Consider the following 23,047-nt stretch of genomic DNA (forward strand, 5'->3'; position numbering starts at 1 on the left):
ATGAGAATTTGTCCTGGAAAGAACATATACATTCTGTAACTAACAAAATCTCTAGATCCCTTGGTATCATCAGAAGAATCAGAGGTTTGGTCCATCAGGCTTGTCTCGTTACTCTTTATTACAGTTTAATTTATCCTTATCTCATTTAGGGCCCCGCCCTGGAGCCAGGCCTGGGGTCGGGGCTTGTAGGCGAGCGCCTGGTGGCCGGGTCTTTGCCCGTGGGACCCGGCCGGGCTCAGCCCGAAACGGCGACGCGGGTCCGCCCTCCCGTAGGCCCACCACCCGCAGGAAGGACCATGGCAGGCCGGTGCATTGTGGGCTGGGTAGCAGTCGTGGCGGGGTGCCTCGACGACCCAATCCCTGGACATCAACCCTCACAGTGGGGACATGGAATGTCACCTCGCTGGGGGGGAAGGAGCCGGAGCTTGTGCGTGAGGTTGAGAGATACCGGCTAGAGATAGTCGGGCTCACCTCCACACATAGCTTGGGCTCTGGAACCCAGCTCCTTGAAGGGGGCTGGACCCTCCACTACTCTGGAGTTGCCCAGGGTGAGAGGCGGCGGGCTGGTGTGGGCTTGGTTATAGCCCCCCAGCTCAGCCGCCATGTGTTGGAGTTCACCCCGGTGAACGAGAGGGTCGTTTCCCTGCGCCTTCGGGTCGGGGATAGGTCTCTCACTGTTGTTTGTGCCTACGGGCCGAACGGCAGTGGGGAGTACCCGGCCTTCTTGGAGTCCCTGGGAGGAGTACTTGATAGTGCTCCAACTGGGGACTCCATTGTTCTACTGGGGGACTTCAACGCTCACGTGGGCAATGACAGTGATACCTGGAGAGGCGTGATTGGGAGGAACGGCCTCCCCGATCTGAACCCGAGTGGTGTTTTGTTGTTGGACTTCTGTGCGAGTCACAGTTTGTCCATCACGAACACCATGTTCAGGCATAAGGGTGTCCATCAGTGCACGTGGCACCAGGACACCCTAGGCCGGAGGTCAATGATCAACTTTGTTGTCGTTTCATCTGACCTTCGGCCGCATGTCTTGGACACTCGGGTGAAGAGAGGGGCTGAGCTGTCAACTGATCACCACCTGGTGGTGAGTTGGATGCGCTGGCGGAGGAGGAGGTTGGACAGACCGGGCAGACCCAAACGGATTGTGAGGGTCTGTTGGGAACGTCTGGCTGAGCCCTCTGTCAGGGACATCTTCAACTCCCACCTCCGGGAGAGCTTCTCTCGGATCCCGGGGGAGGCGGGGGACATCGAGTCCGAGTGGACCATGTTCTCTGCCTCCATTGTCAACGCGGCGGCTCGAAGCTGCGGACGCAAGGTCTCCGGTGCCTGTCGTGGCGGCAATCCTAGAACCCGGTGGTGGACACCGGAAGTACAGGATGCCGTCAGACTGAAGAAGGAGTCCTACCGGGCTATGTTGGCCGGTGGGACTCCTGACGCAGTAGATAGGTACCGGCAGGCCAAGCGGGCCGCGGCTCGGGCAGTCTTGGAGGCAAAAACTCGGGTCTGGGAGGAGTTCGGGGAGGCCATGGAGGAGGACTTTCGGTCGGCCTCGAGGAAATTCTGGAGGACCGTTCGGCGCCTCAGAAGGGGGAAGCAGTACTCTGCCGGCACCGTTTATGGTGCTGGTGGGGAGCTGTTGACCTCGACTGGGGACATTGTCGGACGGTGGAAGGAATACTTTGAGGATCTCCTTAACCCGACTGACATGCCTTCCACTGAGGAAGCAGAGGGTTGGGGCTCGGAGGCGTGTTCATCCATCACCCAAGCCGAGGTCACCGAGGTGGTTCGTAAGCTCCTCGGTGGCCGGGCACCGGGGGTGGATGAGATTCGCCCTGAGTACCTCAAGTCTCTGGATGTCGTAGGGCTGTCTTGGCTGACACGCCTCTGCGACATTGCATGGAGGAAGGGGACAGTGCCGCTGGGGTGGCAAACCGGGGTGGTGGTCCCTCTGTTTAAAAAGGGGGACCGGAGAGTGTGTTCCAACTACAGGGGGATCACACTTCTCAGCCTCCCGGGGAAAGTCTACGCCAGGGTACTGGAGAGGAGATTACGGCCGATAGTCGAACCTCGGATTCAGGAGGAACAATGCGGTTTTCGTCCCGGTCGTGGAACACTGGACCAGCTCTATACCCTCCGCAGGGTGCTCGAGGGTTCATGGGAATTTGCCCAACCAGTCTACATGTGTTTTGTGGATCTGGAGAAGGCATTTGACCGTGTCCCTCGTGCCATTCTGTGGGGGGTGCTGAGTGAGTATGGAGTCCGGGGCCCTCTACTAAGGGCTGTCCGGTCTCTGTATGATCGAAGCAGGAGTCTGGTTCGCATTGCCGGCAGTAAGTCAGACTTGTTCCCGGTGCATGTTGGACTCCGGCAGGGCTGCCCTTTGTCACCGGTCCTGTTCATAATCTTTATGGACAGGATTTCTAGGCGCAGCCAGGGGCCGGAGGGGATCCGGTTTGGGAACCTCAGGATTTCATCTCTGCTTTTTGCGGATGATGTTGTCCTGTTGGCTTCATCAGACCGGGACCTCCAGCATGTGCTGGGGCGGTTTGCGGCCGAGTGCGACGCGGCAGGGATGAGAATCAGCACCTCCAAGACCGAGGCCATGGTTCTCGACCGGAAAAGGGTGGCATGCCTTCTCCGGGTGGGTGGAGAAGTCCTGCCTCAGGTGGAGGAGTTTAAGTATCTCGGGATCTTGTTCACGAGTGAGGGAACAATGGAGCGTGAGATTGACAGGCGGATCGGTGCAGCGTCCGCAGTAATGCGGTCGATGTACTGGACCGTCGTGGTAAAGAGGGAGCTGAGTCGAAAGGCGAAGCTCTCGATTTACCGGTCAATCTACGCCCCTACCCTCACCTATGGTCATGAACTTTGGGTAGTGACCGAAAGGACAAGATCGCGGATACAAGCGGCCGAGATGAGTTTCCTCCGCAGGGTGGCTGGACGCTCCCTTAGAGATAGGGTGAGGAGTTCGGTCACCCGGGAGGAGCTCGGAGTCGAGCCGCTACTCCTCCACATTGAGAGGAGTCAGCTGAGGTGGCTTGGGCATCTGTACCGGATGCCTCCTGGACGCCTCCCTAGGGAGGTGTTCCAGGCATGTCCCACCGGGAGGAGACCCCGGGGAAGACCCAGGACACGCTGGAGAGACTATGTCTCTCGGCTGGCCTGGGAACGCCTCGGACTCCCCCCGGAAGAGCTGGAGGAGGTGTCTGGGGTGAGGGAAGTCTGGGCATCCCTGCTGAGGCTGCTGCCCCCGCGACCCGGTAACGGATAAAGCGGGAGAAGATGAGTGAGTGAGTGAGTTATCTCATTTATGGCAACATTGTTTGGGCAAGTACATATTCATCAAATTTACACAAATTACTCATTACTCAAAAGAAGTTTGTAAGAATAGCTACTTCTGCCTCCTATTTGGCCCCATCTGCCCCTTTGTTAAAAAAATTAAATTTATTATCCATCTATGATATTAACATACTCCAATCATGTGCTTTCATTTACAAATGCACTTATCTTGCAAATATGCTTCCAAGTACTTTCAAAGATTTTTTTAAGACCAATTCACAAATTCATAACTATAATACCAGACAATTTGAGGATCTCCATTCTTCATTCAGTCGTACCAATAGCAGTCAGTTCTCCATCAAAGACAGAGGTGCCTCACTCTGGAACTCTCATATACTTATCGCAAAATCTTCACTGTCTATTAGTAGTTATAAACAGAGATTGAAGACCAGCCTTATTGATCAAGCGTCTAGAAGTGCTTCCACTTAATGTGGACTCACTTCGGCACGTGCACATTCACACGCACACACACACACACACACATGTGCATGCTCACATGCAAGCACACGCACTCATTCAACCGAGAAATTGTCTGTTTGTAAATATCCATCTTTTTTGGAACGCTGTTTTTTTTGTTTTTTGTTCTTGCTATTATTTCAATACAATGTATTTTCTTGGTGAGAACTTTGAATAAGCCCATTTAGGGCTTCCTTTCTCACCTGCACATATTTTCATGCTTTTATGTTCATTTCAACTTTTGTACCGTTTTTATGTTGTGCAAATAAATCAAATCAAATCAAATCAAAATATATGTACATATATACGCATACATACGTATACACATACATAAATATATACATACAAACCCAGTGATTTTTATTTTATTCTAATTTTTTTTGTAGGGGGGTGGGGGAGGGGTGACATCCACTGCCAATTCAGGAAGCAGAAACACACGGAGGCACACGTCAAGCACTGGAAATCTGCAACAAAAACCACAAACAAAACACAAAACCAACAAAACCGACACGGAGCCGACCAAAACACAAGCAGCAATCGACCCAAATCACAGTCTGAGCTAAGCTACCTCTAACTAATCCCAAAAACTACAGAGTAAGCAGGTGAACAAGCCAGTGTGTATGTCTATGTGTGTGTGTGTGCGTGTATGTATATGATCATGCGTGTGTGTGTGTGTGTGTGTGTGTGTGTGTGTGTGTGTGTGTGTGTGTGTATGCGTGCGTGTGTGTGTACATGTATTTGTGGCTATGTGTGTGTGTGTGTGTGTGTGTGTGTGTGTGTGTGTGTGTATGTGTGTGTGTGTGTATGTATATCAAATCAAATCAAATCAAATCAAACTTTATTTGTAAAGCACCTTTCATACAAAAAATGTAACACAAAGTGCTTTTCATAAAACATAAACATAAAATGTATTAATGAAAAGAGTTAAATGAGTCAGTTAAAAGCCTGATTAAAGAGATGGGTCTTGAGCCTCTTTTTAAAAACATCAACAGTCTCTGCGGCCCTGAGGTTCTCCGGGAGGCTGTTCCACAATCGGGGACCATAAAAACTGAATGCCGCCTCCCTGTGTGTCCTGGTTCTAACTTTTGGCATGGATAAAAGGCACCGGAAGACCTCAGGGTCCGCGAGGGTCGATAGGGTAAAAGTAGTGCAGACAAACAAGAAGGCCCAAGACCATTAAGACACTTAAAAACTAGTAAAAGAACCTTAAAATCGATCCTGAAGTGCACGGGGAGCCAATGCAGCGATTTTAAAACAGGTGTAATGTGCTCCCGCCCTCTGGTCCTTGTCAGCATGCGTGAGGCTGAGTTCTGTAGTAATTGTAGATTGTACATGTTCTTTTTGGGAAGACCAGAGAGCAGGGCTGTAGCGAACACACACATAAACATTATTTTCTGTGTGAATTGATTTATTTTACTTTAATATCCATTTATATTTTGATTATTGTGTGCATACTTTGGGGATAATTGGTTAATTAATAACTCCATCAGACCACGCCATCACGTGGTCACGTGATGCCTTTTGGTAGAGACGTGAGTTTTTTCATGGTCTGTTGGTGCGTGCAAGCAGTAATTGGAAGACAAAGAAGTGAAATACAGAAGAAATGGACTTCTAGCAACTCCTAACATTCTGGTTGGAGGGGCAAACGGTATGGACAATTGAGTGAAATATTCTTCTTTATATGTGTATAATTTGTATTTTGAGAGCATTAATATTTTGTTTAATAAGTTTCAGTTAAGCAATTCATATATGGGAATATGACGGTTTCACTGATGAATATTTGCCACTGTGTATTTTATTTCAGTGTTCACGTTGGTCTTGGGCGTTTACAAGACAGAAAATACTGTAATAAAACGTTTACAACCATCAGTCGGAGCGTTGCACTTTCATTAACCAGTTGGAAAAAGTTGGGAGCAGCTACAGTGAACACGTGCACCGTGTGCAGCGCAGCCCGAGGCCCGAGAACAAGAGGGATGCCGCGGTGAATGCAAGCTGTTAACTTCTTGCAAGCCATGATGAGATGGACGGAAGAGAGCAAGAAAGAACTGTCGCAGCTTGAAGATTACAAGTCGGCGGCGGCTCGAAGTGACGGCTCGTCTAATCAGCTCGCAATCTGCTCGGACCGCTGCGCTTGGGTCGGCTGGATTAAGACTGCAATTCCACAACTCACCACAAGAGAGCAACAGCGCGCCGTGGTCGTGAGTGGAAACACCAAGCCCTTGGCTTTAAGGTTTTTTCAGTTGATAAGAAACGGACATTATAACTTGTAAATATTAGAATTGAAGTGTGAAAGGCCATTGTGTGCATATTTGTGTGAATATTCCTGGCCTGTGTTACTAAGTAATTTGACATTCCTACCTTGGATTTCTTGTTTGGTTTAAAATGTGTATGCTTGGTATTTGAAATTAATACTGAGGATTACGCGATTTATAGCACAAGTTTTGCTTAAGGTTTAAGATTTTGATTACTTGTTGGGAGCAGCTACAAGGGCGTTACAGTAATCTAAACGACATGAGATAAGAGCATGCATTAGCACCTCCGTACTTGCCTGAGAGAGAAACGGGCGGACTCTGGCTATGTTCTTAAGATGGTAAAAACCTATCTTTGTTATGTTTTTAATATGTGGAATAAAAGTGAGCTCAGAGTCAAAAATCACGCCCAGATCTTTAACCGATTTTGAGGGTTTAAAATCCTGTAACTTTGGTAAAAGTTTCTCTCTCTGGCCTTCAGGACCGATGAGTAAAATCTCTAATCTCTAAAATACAGTTAAAAAGGGCATCAATTGGCCCAGTGTCATCAGGAGACACGGCGATGTACAGTTGCGTATCGTCAGCGTAACTATGGAAGCTGATGCCGTGTCTCCTGATGACGTCCCCAAGGGGCAGCATCTACAGATTAAAAAGAGTTGGACCTAAAATTTACCCTTGGGCAACCCCATACCTTATCTTATAGGTTCCTGAGGAACGTGTATCCATACTTACGAAGAAACTACGATCAGTGAGGTAGGACGTGAACCATTTAAGAACAGTACCAGAGAGGCCAACCAGGTCTGTTTAATAAAATGTGATGGTCTACTGTATCGAAGGCGGCGGTTAAATCCAGCAGAATATGTTTGTGTATTGTGTATATGTATTGGTATATGTTTGTGTGGCTGTGTATGTGTGTGTATGTGTGTGTATACGTATGTGACTGAGTGGCTGTGTGTGTGTGTGTGTGTGTGTGTGTGTGTGTGTGTGTGTGTGTGTGTGTGTGTGTGTGTGTGTGTGTGTGTGTGTGTGTGTGTGTGTGTGTGTGTGTGTGTGTGTGTGTGTGTGTGTGTAATAATCCAAACAAAGCTCCACCTGAACCCCCACTCTCCATTTCTCCTCTCTCACTATAAAGCCATCCGCAGTGAGACTCAGAAACAACTTCGAAGCATGGAGAATGAATGGTGGCTCAGAAAAGCCCAAGAAATCCAAAGGCATGCAGACAATAACAACTCATTCGCTTTTTATGATGCTGTTAAGTCCCTGTATGGTCCACAAAGGCAAAATATCACGCCAGTAAGATCCGCAGACGGTTCTGTTCTGCTCAAGGAGAAACAGCAGATCCTTGAACGATGGGCCGAACATTTCAACTCCCTGCTGAACAAAATAAATCCCTCGGATCCCTCTGTCCTCAATGCTCTCCCAGAACTTCCATCAGTTCCCTCTCTCGATGAACCACCCAAGTTCACTGAGGTTCTCTCCGCAGTCAGGAGTCTCAAAAACAAGAAAAGCCCTGGCCCTGATGGACTTCCCGGCGAGGTCTTCAAGAAAGGAGGTTACCTCTTACTGCGACAGCTCTACCATCTTATCTGCAAGATCTGGCAAAGTGAGACACTTCCCCAGGAATGGAAAGACAGCAACATCGTCACCATTTACAAAAAGAAGGGAGACAGGTCATCCTGTGGTAACAGTCGTGGCATCTCTTTGCTCTCTATTGCTGGCAAGATTCTTGCAAAACTAATGCTGCTTCGCCTAACAACACACATCACAGAGGACATCCTCCCGGACACCCAGTGTGGCTTCCGAAAGAACCGAAGCACACTGGATATGATTTTCACTGCACGTCAAGTCCAGGAGAAATGTAGGGAGCAGAACAAGGACCTCTACATAACCTTCATAGACCTCACTAAGGCCTTTGATACAGTTGACCGGGAGATCCTCTGGACTATACTGCAGAAGTTTGGTGTTCCTCCCAAATTCCTCAGCATCCTGAAGCAGTTCCACAGTGGCATGCAGGCATCTGTGCTTGTTGGCGGCCAGCAATCTCTCTCCTTCCCTGTAAAGGTTGGAGTGAAGCAGGGCTGTGTGCTGGCCCCAGTGATTTTCAATCTCTTCCTGACGGCAGCCACACTCCTCTTCCACAAATCCATCCAGGAAGAGGGTGGTGTGAAAATTCAGTTCCGCCTTGATGGTAGCCTGTTTAACATAAGACGCCTACAGGCCAAGACCAAGACCCTGGTTAGCAACATCTATGAGCTCCAATACGCAGACGATTGTGCTCTCCTGGCCCACAGCCCGGCTGCTATGCAACAAGCCCTGGACACCATGTCCTCTGTTTACGGCTCGCTCGGCCTTGTGATTAACATCCACAAAACAGAGATCATGACACAAGAGCGACCTCCACCCCCCGTATTTAACATCTGCGGCACACCCCTCAAGACTGTCCAGCAGTTCTGCTACCTCGGAAGCATGCTGACCCCTTCCTGCCAAATAGATGATGACATCCAAGCACGCATCAACCAAGCCTCCAACTCCTTTGGCAGACTGCGCTCTCGCGTCTTTGAAAATAACCATCTACGAACACAGACGAAAGTTGCTGTCTACAGGGCAGTGTGCGTGTCTACACTGCTATATGGGTCAGAAGCTTGGACTGTTTACCGACGCCACATCAGGCGCCTTGATGCATTCAACATCAGATGCTTACAGCGCATCCTTGGCATCACTTGGCAGGACCGTGTCCCGCACACTGACATCCTCCACCGCACAGAGTCCATCAGTATAGAGGCAGCACTAGCCCTGAGGCAACTTCGATGGGTTGGTCATGTCATCCGGATGCCTGGATGCCGCTTGCCTCGTCAGGTGCTTTATGGACAGATTTTATCAGCAAACAGGAAGCCCGGTGGCCCAAAGCTGCGGTACAAAGACCAGCTGAAACAGACTCTGAAGAGATGCAACATCAAACCCAGTGATCTGGAGTCAGCTGCAGCTGATCGGCCATTTTGGCGTTCTTTATGCCACGAAGGGGTCTCACAGCTTGAGGAGAGACGCACTCAGCAGCGGACGGTGCGGCGCCAACGACGACACCAACATACTGTCCCAGTACCACTTCAGCCTCCTGACCCAGGCCTCACATGTCCTGACTGTGGCAGGATCTGTGGCTCCAGAATTGGGCTTCATAGTCACCTACAGTGGCATCGTCGCCAGCACCGATAGCCACTGCCCAACACACCACAGCAGAAGGAAGCTACGTCATCTTCGACTACGATGGACCGCCGAGGTGTGTGTGTGTGTGTGTGTGTGTGTGTGTGTGTGTGTGTGTGTGTGTGTGTGTGTGTGTGTGTGTGTGTGTGTGTGTGTGTGTGTGTGTGTGTGTGTGTGTGTGTGTGTGTAATAATCCAAACAAAGCTCCACCTGAAGTGTATCTATAGTGGGGGAGGGGGGGGAGCAACCCCGCCACCCGCGAGACCAGAGGCCGACAAGGAAGAACCCAGAACCCAGGCCACCAGCAACCCCACAGAGGGGAGAAGTAGGAGGTAGGCAACCCACCGCCTGCGAGGCACCTAGACGCCAAAAAGCGCCCCCCCCCCCCCTCATCTGATTGGTCCATATTTGATAGTTCTCCAAAAGTCACCAAATTTTGCATGCAAGCCAGGCCTGGCAATGAATTTATATTTCATGGTTTGCATTAATGGGCGTGGGCTAAACTTTTCTCTGCCATACCTTTTGAACGGGTTGTGATAAAGACATGTGGGTGGTGTCATCGGACTCGGTATTGACTCCTTGACCTTCATCGGCCTATATTAGCCATGTCCCTTCTTCTGATTGGTTGTCCCTATTTTCTGCCATAACTTTTGAATAGTTTGACATAGAGAGTTGTGGGTGGTGTCATTGAACTCGGTTTCAATGATCCACCAGGAGCAGCCAGCTTAGCCTGCAGCCTTCGACCACCTTCATCCACATAACGTGTGCGTTTTCCAGGAGGTTTCCTGGAGGTTTGCAGGAGGTTTCCAGGAGGTTTCCAGTCCTGCTCCTTCTACCTGTTTGCAGAAACCCTGTCGGTGACGTCAGAGCGTTTGTCCGGTTCTTCCTCTACAGACTACGAGACCGTCTCACTTCTAGAGCCTCTGGGGGTCACTTTAGGAATTTCTAAAGTTAGCCCTTCTGCGTTAGCATCGGTTTAACAAGACGAACTGACTGGTCTGTTGGAATGATGATGTATTCGTTGTCTGTAATTTTCTCTGAAAGAGAGAGATCTCTGCTTCCATCAGCTGAAGAAGCTGAAGAACAAGGAACTCAGACTTTCTCATTCAGGAACAAAGGAGGTTGTTATTTAAGACTGGAAGCAGTTTGACTTACAATATCTTTGTCAATCCCTGTGGTCATCACTTTCCTGAAGTCATTCTGGTAATCAGACGTCACATTGTCACGTGTTTGAGGCTGAATGCTGCAGAAATAGAGAGAAAAGAGGATTGGTCTGCAGATGCTTGACTGTGATTGGTTGACAGGTCCAAGTAACATCTTCTGAAGTCTTGTTGTGAAGCGATAACACTCTATGTACAGACGGCTGCTTCAGTCATCCACTCAAACGCGTCTGTGGCAGGGTGGAGAGGCGGATGGGACACAGGTGCGCGTGACCTATCCACCTCTCCACCCTGCCGCATCCCCCAGACAGCTCCTCCGACCCCTTTTCTGCTGTCCAGCTCCGCTTTATAAGGCAGGCAGGGTGGAGAAATCCACTCAGGCGGATGGGACACAGGTGCGCGTGACCTATCCACCTCTCCACCCTGCCACAGCGTCAGTCAAGGTTTGTGTTTTTCACCTTGAACTCTGCATCACAGACGATCTCTGCTGCACCTTATTTTGTTTTATTCGTGTTCTGTCTCTTCCTCTATTGTTTGTGTTCTGAACAAATCATTACAAACTTCTGACGTGGATTATTTTTGAACAATTAGGTCTGTTCTAAGCCATTTGCAAACCATTTGCATCATTGCCGACGCCGCATCGATCCCCCCGTTCCATTCCTCCCTCACCTCAGGTTGGATCCTGGTGCAGGTTTAGTTCCAGGTCTTTCTTCAGGATCAGGTCTTCGTTCAGGTTCAGCTCCCAGTTCCAGTCCTGGTCCTGGTGCAGATACAGGTTCATATCTGGGCACACGTTCAGATTCTGGAGAGTTGGGTCTCTCGCAGCTGGAAAACACAAACGAAGAGCACATGGGACACGAATGAACAACCATGTTGGGGTCCCTCATGGACTGACAAACTGTGGACACGTCCAGTCACAAGTCTGGACCAAACAACCCTCATGTGAACACGGTTCCTGGTTCAGCCAGTCACCAGTCTGGACCAACCGACCCTCATGTGAACACGGGTCCTGGTTCAGCCAGAGGCTCGGTTTTCCAGAACGGTGCTCAAGAAGCAGCTTGTTGCAGCTTTTCTGGTCAAACAGTCTCTTAGTCTTTTACAGATTTCTACTGAGCTTTTTTATTTTGAAACTATTTTTGAGACATTTTTTTCTGATTTTTACCTTTTAAACATGAATAATATTTAAAAATGTTAAAACATGAAAAAAATTCAGTTTTCAAATGATGTAGTTGTGATTTTAAGAGGCGCACAAATGACTGAAGCAAAAATAAAAGTTTATAAAGCTAAGGAACACAGGAGCTTTCCTTCACTTGAATCTGCGGAAAAAAAATACTTCACAAATACTTCACAATGTTCCTGTGAAGATGTTGAACTGGTAGCTGATCATCCAGAAGCTGATTCAGCTCAGAGTCGTAGAATGTTTTATATACTTAAAAACTGATCAAGAGTTGTTAAAGTGGAGCTGAAAAGTAATTTTGAGGTTGCAGAAGGAAACATACCAGAGAGTGCAGCACCAGGACACACATGCTGAGATGGGACTGCTTGCTGAGATGGAACAGCAGGACTCTCTGCTGGATTCAGGTCCAGGTCCAGAAGAACCTTCTGTAGGCCGGAGTTCTGCTCTGTAACACAGTCAGAGAAAACCTGAGTCTACAGGAGGCTCAGTTCCAGGGGCCTCATTTAAAATGGACTGTGTAGGATTCATACTAAAATTGTACGTACACCCAAAAGCCAAAAATGCCGGGCGCAAAAAAACATCCGGATCAATAAAACCATGTGCACGCAGTTCTGCACGCAATGTTTGCTTTATAAATCAAAGTCCAGCTGGAAGGCTGCGCAGCTGAATCCGCCTCATATCCCGCCCTCTACACGCCCACTTTTTACCATAAATACATATGGATGAGCCTACTGAGCATGCGCAGTGGCTTCCTGCAGACTGTTTGGCGTCAGAATGAATGAGATGTGTCCAGCCACCGTGACACTGACTTTCACGGAGACTTAGATCAAAATGTTGTGGATGATATGGAGGCCAGGAAAACCACATTATTTGGTGGTGATGAAGCATTGTGACAGCACGTGGCCCCCTGCAGGGCTTTGAACTAGGACCCAACACCTTTGTGTTAGCTTCAAACTTCCTACCTAGCTCCCTACCCACCCCCTGCAGACGACACCTGGAAGTTGGTTCAAACAGACTTGAATCATGAGAACACCCTATGGGGTAATTTAGAAGTCTGTGACAGTCATGCCAAATGTCTGATAATGACATTTGGCCACTATCACATCCGACTGTAAATTACTTTTGTCTCTCGCCTGATTTGTGTATTCCTGCCTTTTGTTGTTAAACTTCTTGTATAGGGTTAGGGTTATAGGGTAACCTGGTTACAACATCACTCGAGGTCGGCACACCAACTCAGACACGATCTGTGTAGGTTCGCCCACCGCCGGCTTGCTGAATAAAAACTCACTAGACCACAAAGCGGACTTCTGAACTGGTTTGATAAATTCCTCAACAGTGGTCACAGTAAAAGTTAGAATAAGTATATAAATAGTATACAATAAAATAAAGCGATTGAGTGGCAGCACGCCGTGCCACGATGCAATTTCCACTGGGGACAGGGGGGACATGCCCACCCCCCACCCCCACTTTTCAAAATCATGTATTTGTCCCCCCCCCACTTTTTACAGTTTGTATGAGTCCGTATGAATGCACCTGCTCCTCGTCTCTGGAACTCACTACCACCCCAACTCAGGAACATTGATTCATTCCCTAATTTTAAATCACAACTCAAAACTCATCTGTTCAAGACTGCCTATCCCATTTAACAATTCATCTCTTTTAATGTTCTTACCTCTACTGTTTTTTAATACTTCTGATGTTTGTTTTTAAATGTATTCTGCAATTATTTTAACATGTTTTGTACGGCGACCTTGAGTGCCTAGAAAGGCGCCTTAGAAATAAAATGTATTATTATTATTATTATTACCTGCACTGTGATTGTCTCAGAGGTCCGTTTAAAGCGCAGAGAGCATCATGAAAAACAAGGAACACACCAGGCAGGTCCGAGATACTTTTGTGGAGAAGTTTAAAGCTGGATTTGGATACAAAAAGATTTCCCAAGCTTTAAACATCCCAAGGAGCGCTGTGCAAGCGATAATATTGAAATGGAAGGAGTATAAGACCATTGCAAATCTACCAAGACTTGGTCGTCCCTCTACACTTTCAGCTCATACAAGGAGAAGACTGATCAGAGATGCAGCCAAGAGGCCCATGATCACTCTGGATGAACTGCAGAGTTCTACAGCTGAGGTGGGAGACTCTGTCTATACGACAACAATCAGTCGTATACTGCACAATTCTGGCCTTTATGGGAGAGTGGCAAGAAGAAAAGCCATTTCTTAAAGATATCCATATAAAGTGTTAAAGTTTGCCACAAGCCACCTGGGAGACACACCAAACATGTGGAAGTAGCTGCTCTGGTCAGATGAGACCAAAATCGAACTTTTTGGCAACAATGCAAGACGTTATGTTTGGCGTAAAAGCAACACAGCTCATCACCCTCAACACACCATCCCCACTGTCAAACATGGTGGTGGCAGCATCATAGTTTGGGACTGCTTTTCTTCAGCAGGGACAGGAAAGATGGTTAAAATTGATGGGAAGATGGATGGAGCCAAAAACAGGACCATCCTGGAAGAAAACCTGATGGAGTCTGCAAAAGACCTGAGACTGGGACGGAGATTTGTCTTCCAACAAGAGAATGATCCAAAACATAAAGCAAAATCTACAATGGAATGGTTCACAAAAAAGCATATTCAGGTGTTAGAATGGCCAAGTCAAAGTCCAGACCTGAATCTAATGGAGAATTTGTGGAAAGAACTGAAAACTGCTGTTCACAAACGCTCTCCATCCAACCTTACTGAGCTCGAGCTGTTTTGTAAGGCAAGGCAAGGCAAGGCAAGGCAAGGCAAATTTATTTATATAGCACAATTCAACACAAGGTAATTCAAAGTGCTTTACATTGACATTAAAAGCGGCAAGACATAATTAGACAGTAAATAACAAATAAGATTGAATAAGATGATAAGAAAAGAAGTAAAATAATAAAAAGCACAAGCTGTTAAAAATAAGGGCAGTAGAATACAGCAGGTAAGTTTAATTTAGGAGTACGCTTGAGTAAACAGTAATGTTTTTAACCCTGATTTAAAGGAGCTGAAAGTTGGAGCAGACCTCAGGTCTACAGGAAGTTTGTTCCACCGGTGAGGAGCAGAATAACTGAACGCTGCCTCACCTTGCTTGGTTCTGATTCTTAGGACACACAACAAACCAGATCCAGATGAACCACAGGGGTCTGGGAGCTTCATAGGAACTAACAGATCCAGATGAACCTCAGGGGTCTGGGAGCTTCATAGGAACTAACAGATCCAGATGAACCTCAGGGGTCTGGGAGCTTCATAGGAACTAACAGATCAACCATGTATTTTGGTCCAAGACCATTCAGTGCTTTGTAGACCAGCAGTAAGATTTTAAACTCTATTCTTTGACTCACTGGAAGCCAGTGTAGTGATTTCAGGACCGGTGTAATGTGGTCCAGTTTCCTGGTGTTTGTTAGGACTCTGGTGGCAGCGTTCTGGATCAGCTGCAGCTGCCTGTTGGTTTTTTGTTCAGGCCTGTAAAGATGCCATTGCAATAATCCAACCTACTGAAAATGAATGCATGAATAAGTTTTTCCATGTCTTGTTTAGACAGAATACCCTTAATTCTACCAATGTTTTTCAGGTGGTAATAGACAGATTTAGTGATAAACTTTAGATGGCTGTTGAAGTTCAGGTCTGAGTCAATAATTACACCAAGATTTCTGGCTTGATTTGTAGCTGTCAATGACATGGAGCTAAGGTGAGCGCTGATCTTTTCCCTTTCATTTTTAGGGCCAAAAATGATCACCTCTGTCTTTTCTGCATTTAGCTGGAGAAAATTCTTGCTCATCCATCATTGATTTGGTGAATACAGTTACTCAATGAGAGTAGGGGACTGTAGTCACGTGGTGACACTGAAATATAAAGCTGTGTGTCATCGGCATAAGTATGGTAGGAAATGTTGTGATGTTCCATAATCTGAGCTAGGGGTAGCATATAGATGTTGAATAGAAGCGGTCCGAGAATAGACCCTTGAGGAACCCCATGCGTGATCTTGGTTCTCTCAGACTCATGGTTTCCAATTGACACAAAAAAGGCCCTATCGTGTAAGTAAGATTTAAACCATTGAAGCACAGTGCCGGTAAGTCCCTCCCACTTTTCCAGTCTGCTGAGAAGAATGTTATGATCAACTCTGTCGAATGCAGCACTGAGATCCAATAATACCAGAACAGAGGATTTGCCTGCATCATTATTCAGATGAATATCATTTAGGACTTTGATGAGTACAGTCTCAGTGCTGTGGTGTGGCCGAAATCTGGACTGAAATACATTAAAGAGGTTGTTTTGCATCATAAAAGCATGGATTTGCTGGAAAACGACCTTTTCAATGATTTTCCACAAAAATGGCAGATTTGATATTGGCCTATAGTTACTAAGTGTTGTAGCATCCAGATTTGATTTTTTTAGAAGAGGTTTTATTACTGCAGTTTTCAACGCCTGGGGAAACTGGCCTGTTTGAAGAGAAGTATTTATTATCTGCAATACATCCGAAGCTATGCAGTTAAAAACTGTTTTAAAAAAGTTTGAAGGCAGAATATCAAGACAGCATGTTGTGGGCTTTAATTTTGAAACTGTTTCCGTTAGGGTTTTGTCATTTAAAACGCTGAACTGTCCCAGCTTTACTAGAGGATAGGAAGGCCGGAGTGTTATCATTCCTGAGGTGGAGCCCATTGCTTGTCTTATCTGTAATATTTTGTTTGTGAAAAAGTCAGCAAAGTCATTACAGGTCTTTTCAGACATCAGTTCAGGGGGGATTGAGGCTGTGGGGTTTGTCAGTCTTTCTACCACAGAAAACAGTGTGCGAGCATTATTACTGTTTCTATCGATAATCTCTGAAAAATATGATTGCCTTGCATTCTTCAGTTTCTGGTTATAGTTGCGAAGACTCTCTTTATAAATGTTGTAATATACCTGAAGTTTGTTTTTGCGCCACTTGCGTTCTGCTTGTCTACATATCCTTCTCTGTTCTTTAACCAGTGTGGGCGTTTCTCCAGGCTGACTTTTTCCTCCCGGGACAGAACTTTGGTCTTAATTGGGGCGATAGAATCAATAACAGTCATAACATTGGAACTGAAACTGTTAACAAGGTCATCAACTAGAACTGAGGGAAGGGTTGGTGATGGTGTAAAACCCTGGGTGAATAATGCACAGGTGTTATCATTTATATAACGCTTTCTGATTACCTCTGCTTCACCTTTCATAGGATTGGCAACGGTGGTCATTTTGAATAATACACAGTAGTGATCAGACAGAGCAATATCGTTCACCACAACTTCTGAGATATTAAGAACTTTGGAAATAATTAAATCTAAAACATGTCCTCGGTTATGCATTGAATCTGTGACATGCTGGGAAAGCCCAAAATTATCCAGAATATTTAAAAGTTCCTTAGCACACCCATCTTTGGGATTATCAACATGAATGTTAAAATCACCCACTAAAACAACACAGTCAAAATCCATGCACATTATTGACAGTAGTTTGGCAAACTCATCAAAAAACCTTGCATCATATTTGGGGGGTCTGTAGATGGTCACTAAGATTGCTCGACAGGGGGATTTTAACTGAATGACAACATATTCAAAGGAATCAAATTTACCATAAGCCATTTTCTTGCATTGGAAGCTGTCGTTGAACAGAGTGGCAACTCCGCCTCCTCTCCTAAGTATTCTTGCCTCACTAAAGAAACTAAAATTCTGGGGTGTTGACTCAATAAGAACTGCTGCACTATTTTCCAGACTTAACCAAGTTTCAGTTAAAAACATAAAATCAAGGTTGCGCTCGTTAATAAAATAATTGATTAAGAAAGATTTGCCAACCAGAGACATTTAAAAGGGCTAAATGTACATGTAAATCCTTAACAGGAGACACTGGTGAGATTCGAGGATGACATGCTATACTCAACAGATTAGCAGATTTAATTGAACTTTTTTCATTTCTCACCAGTTTGATTCGTTTTCTGTTACCTATCATCACAGGGATAGAGAAAGCTGATTTAATTCCATGGGGCCCAGACTTTTCCTGTGACAGAACAATGTTAATATTGACATCACAACCTGGACCCGGCCCATATCAGACATCACAGATATGGTAGTTCAGAGGAGGTGGGGGGGGGCGTTGACTTTTGGTTAGCCGCTTTGTCCGAGGTGGTGGTTTGGGAGGGGTTGGGCGATGTGGGGGGTTGGATAAAGGATTTTAGCATGGTGTTTAGTTGTAATCCAATATTCACCAGGGCCCTCATTTATCAATCGTTCGTACGCACAGATCTGTGCGTAAAGCGTGCGTACGAGCATTCCCACGCAAAGTATGGTATTTATCAACATGTACCTGTGTGAAGAAACACGTGTAAATATACGCACAGCTCCGACCATGCGTACACACAAAACCTAGTGGTAGAACAGTGAAACTACAAATAGAACCCAGTAAAAGAGTCACGGTGTTCAGCGATCTCAAACTTCACATGTGAAGTTTGAGATCGCTGAACACTGTGACTGAACGGGGAACATGTGCACATGTTCCCCGTTTCCTCCAATTAATAAAAATTCTCCATTAGTAATTTAGACATTTTGAATAATTGGTGTGACAAGCTATAAAAGATAGCTTTGGAAGGACGACCTGAAAAGAAAATACAAGTACCATGGCTTATCTTGCAGTGTTGGAGGATTTGGAGAACCTGCGCTCCGAGGGAGCGCGTTTTTCAAAGAGCGCGCTGATCTGTTGACAGATATCAGACATCACTGATATGCTAGTTCAGAGGAGATGGGGGGGGCGTTGACTTTTGGTTAGCCGCTTTGTCCGAGGTGGTGGTTTGGGAGGGGTTGGGCGATGTGGGGGGTTGGATAAAGGATTTTGGCATGGTGTTAGTTGTAATCCAATATTCACCAGGCTTTTCATTCTGTCAGTGAATTCCAGGAGTGGGGAGTCCTGACTGCCTGGAGAGAGAAAGCTGGGTGGGCTCTCAAGGGGTGAGGGTTTGATGTCTCCTGTTGGGGCTGGGAGAGACTCCCCCTGTTGGGGTGAGGATAAGGATGGATGTAACCCAGTGTTAAAATGTGGTTGTGCCACTGCACTACTACAAAAACTGTGTGGTTACTTTACTACACTCACCAGCTCACCAGTTCACTCACTCACTTAATCACTCACACCAGGTTCTACACCACACCCATAGTTCAAAGCCATAACTTTGCGACAGACAGTGAGGTAACACCACTGGCTGTGGCAGGTCTGTATGCTTTCTCTCTAGAAACATTTAATCATTTGAACTAAAAATCCTAACTATCAAATATTCACATTTTAGACTCCATTTACTCGTAAGGACCCGCTGATATTACTGATGAGCTATAGAGAATTGGTTACTCTGTTTTGAAATGTTTGGTTTGTTTGTTTGGTTGTTTGATGTTGGTTATTTTGATCGTGGTTTTGAAGACTATTTTGATTTGCAAAAACCACTGTTTGATTTGCATGATTTATAGAACGGCTGTTTTTGAAATTATTGTTTTGGAAATATCTTTATTTATTATTGGACTTTTTTGTGTTCAGGCCAGGTTTCTTATCAGACCTGAATGATCTTGGATGACTTATAACACAATGGCGAGCCAAGCCCAGAGAGCTAAGCCCAGGGAGCTAAGCTAGCATGTGCCAGTTGCTTACCTACCAGGACGGTAGGCCCTCAGCGCCATAACCCACACAGCCCCTCCATCACCACTTCAACTATCACGATGGCGAGCTAAGCCCAGGGAGCATATGAACTCTGAACTTTGAACTTTGACCAATGACTGATTAAGTCACTTTGGGTTTTTTTTTTTTTTTTTTTCTCAACCGTTGCTATTTATTTTATTTTGGTTTATTTAATAATAACATTGTTTCAAGCATATTTACAGTGTCTGAGGTTCTTTTATGTTCAATGTAATTCCTTCTCATAACCACCTACTTCTGATAGCAGTCAAACTACTTATTCCCATACGGTATATGTTACATAATTGTGGCGAGCCAGCCAGGAGAAGGTTATTGATTAACGTAAAGGTACCATCAACTTAAAGATGGAGGTATTTGAAAATTCCAAATGGAGTGGAGGAAATGGATGATTATGATGAGGTTGTGGATTTTCTGAAACAATACGGTGTAATTAATAGGACTGAAATTATCAAGGACACAATCACAGTTTAATCACTATATGGTTGTTGAATATGCCTCAGGATCTGCAATGCTATCATTAGAGCCACTATTGCCACATACATATCTTACAAATGATGAAGAAAACACGTTCATCATTCAAAACTTGTCCAAATTGTACACAGAAGGAGTGGGCGGTACAAAGACCAAATCCTTCTTGGATGATTTAAAAACTTTGGCTCGAGCGAGTGGAAAGGACTATAAAGAAGTTCTCCAGGACATGATGTCCCAATCTCAAGTGACCCATGGAGACTGCTCATGCCAATTTTTATGCCTATATCAACAATTAAATCACTTAATTGATCGACCAAGGTGGCGGCCATCTTGAAAAATTCAACTTGAATTTTCAAGTGGCCCGGGCAGTTTCCTTGTCAAGTGACCCTTGGAGACTGCTCATGCTAATTTTCATGCTTGTATCACCAAATGCACGATTCTGCCTAAAATCCACTCTTAGCCTTTCCACTAAAAAGTTGTTCTGTTGAGTTGATCACTGAATGTTAAACTTGTTTGCTTCCAAATGTCTTTATCGTCTCAGTGTGTTCAGGCACAACTTCTGTCATCAATGATGGTCAGACACTCGTCTCACCTAGACTTGTAGGTCTCGAGACCGGTTTTGGTCAAGACCACTTTTTTTTATGGTCTTGGTCTTGGTCTCGACAGTCTTTGGTCTTGGTCTGGTCTCTCCAGGTCTCAGACTCAGATAATTGAGAGTCCGTTGCACAAAGGTGAAAGAATCTGATCACCAGTTCTTCCTCTTTTAATGTACAGTTTTGTAAACTATTTGTATTTTGCATCTGATTTTATGTTTTGGTGCATCTACATGCGTCTGTATTTAATGACAGTTTTGTGTTTTATAACTGCTTTCTTTATGTAAATATATGAATAATATTTGCACATCGTTGTGATTAATTAAGCATCAGGTCCATTTCAGTGATGCTGATATATGGTGTAATCTGATTACTGTAATGGTAAATAATGTAATTTGAATCTTTAATATTTAAAATTCAGGTTTCATCTCCAAATTGAGTCCAATTTAAATCAGTAACATTTCCTCTTCTTTCCTTTTCTGAGGTGGAGGGGGGTGTTGGAGCTGGTTATTCTGCTAGAGGACTAGTTAGGGACTAGTTAGTAGTTTCTGAGGTGGAGGGGGGTGTTGGAGCTGGTTATTCTGCTAGAGGACTAGTTAGGGACTAGTTAGTAGTTTCTGAGGTGGAGGGGGGTGTTGGAGCTGGTTATTCTGCTAGATACTTTGGGACTAGTTAGTAGTCGTGTCAATCCTTAAAAGCACTGGAGTCAATCCTCCAATAGTGTAGAAATAGCGGTAGTGCAGTCGCCACACATATCTGATCTCAGCTGATGGATGGAAACATTTCTAGTGAGTTCAACATCATCATCCACTTCTCTGTGTTATTGAGCTGCAGTTGAAAACAAGCTCATATGGAAACTAGCTGAACCAGGATGATGTTCTACAATCACGCAGGATCAGGAAATAACCAGATTTCTGTTTGATCTGGAGCTGAACTGGTCTTGGTCTTGATACTTTCTGGTCTTGGTCTGGGTTTAGGCGGTCTTGTCTTGTCTCACCTCTGAGCTTCTCGTCGTCTCTTCTGTTCCCGGAGCAGAGGAACTCTCTTGTCCTCACACTGGTCCATGCTGCTGCATTCACACACTTTCTGTCTTCATCTGCAGAGGAAACAACCATCACATCAACTCATCTTTACATGATACAAGCGGGACAAATGTGGTGTAAAAAGCTGCATTACTGCATGTACCAAAACCAGTCTACCAGTACTGCCCTCTGCGGGATGTTTGGCAGCACTGCACCAGGAAACTGTCCTGAAAAACACCATCAGAAGGAAAAGTTGGTCACAAATGTGCTGCTGTGACAAAAGGATGAACTAAATATAACCTCGGACCAACAACAGGTCAGAGCCCAGGAATAGTACTAGTAGTACTGACAGTAGTAGCAGTAGTTGTATTAGTAATAACAGTAGTAATAGTAGTAGTAATTACAGTAATAGCAGTAAATATTAATTATTAGTGAATATCAGTAAAAGACGTTAACTCCCTGCTGAGATGGTCCATAAATGTTCTAAAGTAACCAAACACAGCGTTTATCACCCTGCACTACTAACTACAACAAAACGCGTGTTTTTTGTTGCTGTTTTTTAACATTTGCTGCACTTTATTCTTTTAATGATGAGGAAGTTGTTCATGAATCGTAACAAAGCTCCTTCACTGACCCGGAGAATCTGCTCTATCGTGTTTCTGCTGCTGTTTATGGGTGATTCTTCAATTCGGGGCACTTTTGACTTTTGGAATTTTGAAAAAAATAAAGTTCTTTAATCTCTGTTTTTTCTATTTCAAAAGGTTAATCAATTGGTCTGGAACAAAGATCTTAGCATAGCTTTGATTGTACTTCATGATCATTTTGATATTATGATGCTTTTTTCAAAGTTGTCACACCAAAATGTCTGAATGACACGATACACCGCTACGAAAAAATGGTGGAAGCTCCGGCCGGCGGAGTTAAGGCTGATTTATGGTTCTGCGTTACACCAATGCAGAGCCTACGGCGAAAGGTACGCGGCGATGCGCACCGTAGACTACGCCGTACCCTACGCAGTAGGCTCTGTGTCGATTTAACGCGGAACCATAAATCAGGCTTTATGCGATGCGAGCAAGCGTGAGCGACAAAATCAATTCCATTGCTTTATTGTCTATTGGACTGTCCTAACTGGCTGCAGTGCTGCGTGCTGCGCCATTTTGAGCTGAACATTTGTCGGATGCCCTGCTTCTATTTTCTTCCTGTCGCTCACGTTGAAAGGCGGTTGAAAGGCGGTTGAAAGACGATTGAAAGACGATTGAAAGCGCTGTAGGAAACAGTCACGGATGAGGAACGGCTGATCCAGTTAGTTGAAGTGAGAAGTTATCTCTATGATTCCTCCTCATTTCACTACAAAAACCTCAATAAAGTGGCAGCTGCTGGAGGGAGATGGACAGAGAGCATCCGATATCACGCAGTGCGAAGTGCGATGTCGGACGCCGCAAGCAGTTACACAGTTTTATAGTTGTGGGCGTGGTTTACATTTTGGTTACATAACGAAAATGCACTGAATCTGAACGGCTCGTAGAAGCCACGTGACACTGGATGGCTCATCCGGGCGGTTGTACAGACACTGCAGAATTATTACTGGCCCTACTGTTTCTTTGGTTAACTTTCCACTGTCGTCTCCTGCATCTTTGTTCCCGCTTTGAAAATTGTGAGATGGCTTT

General features: G+C 45.5%; 1 protein-coding gene across 1 annotated transcript in view; it reads right to left on the minus strand.

Annotated features, from left to right (window-relative positions):
• LOC133425279 (NACHT, LRR and PYD domains-containing protein 12-like) overlaps positions 1-23,047 on the minus strand; it is a 110,625-nt gene that overhangs the window by 85,803 nt on the left and 1,775 nt on the right. Inside the window, exons 2-6 of the mRNA XM_061716035.1 lie at positions 21,544-21,607; positions 21,356-21,454; positions 11,905-12,027; positions 11,075-11,230; positions 10,401-10,488 (exon numbers count right to left, since the gene is read on the minus strand). Coding sequence (XP_061572019.1) covers positions 10,401-10,488; positions 11,075-11,230; positions 11,905-12,027; positions 21,356-21,423 — 435 coding nt within the window. The 5' untranslated portion in view covers positions 21,424-21,454; positions 21,544-21,607. The remainder of the gene's footprint in view (positions 1-10,400; positions 10,489-11,074; positions 11,231-11,904; positions 12,028-21,355; positions 21,455-21,543; positions 21,608-23,047) is intronic.

Source organism: Cololabis saira, chromosome 24, assembly GCF_033807715.1.
Source record: "Cololabis saira isolate AMF1-May2022 chromosome 24, fColSai1.1, whole genome shotgun sequence".
Taxonomy (NCBI): Eukaryota; Metazoa; Chordata; class Actinopteri; order Beloniformes; family Belonidae; genus Cololabis; species Cololabis saira.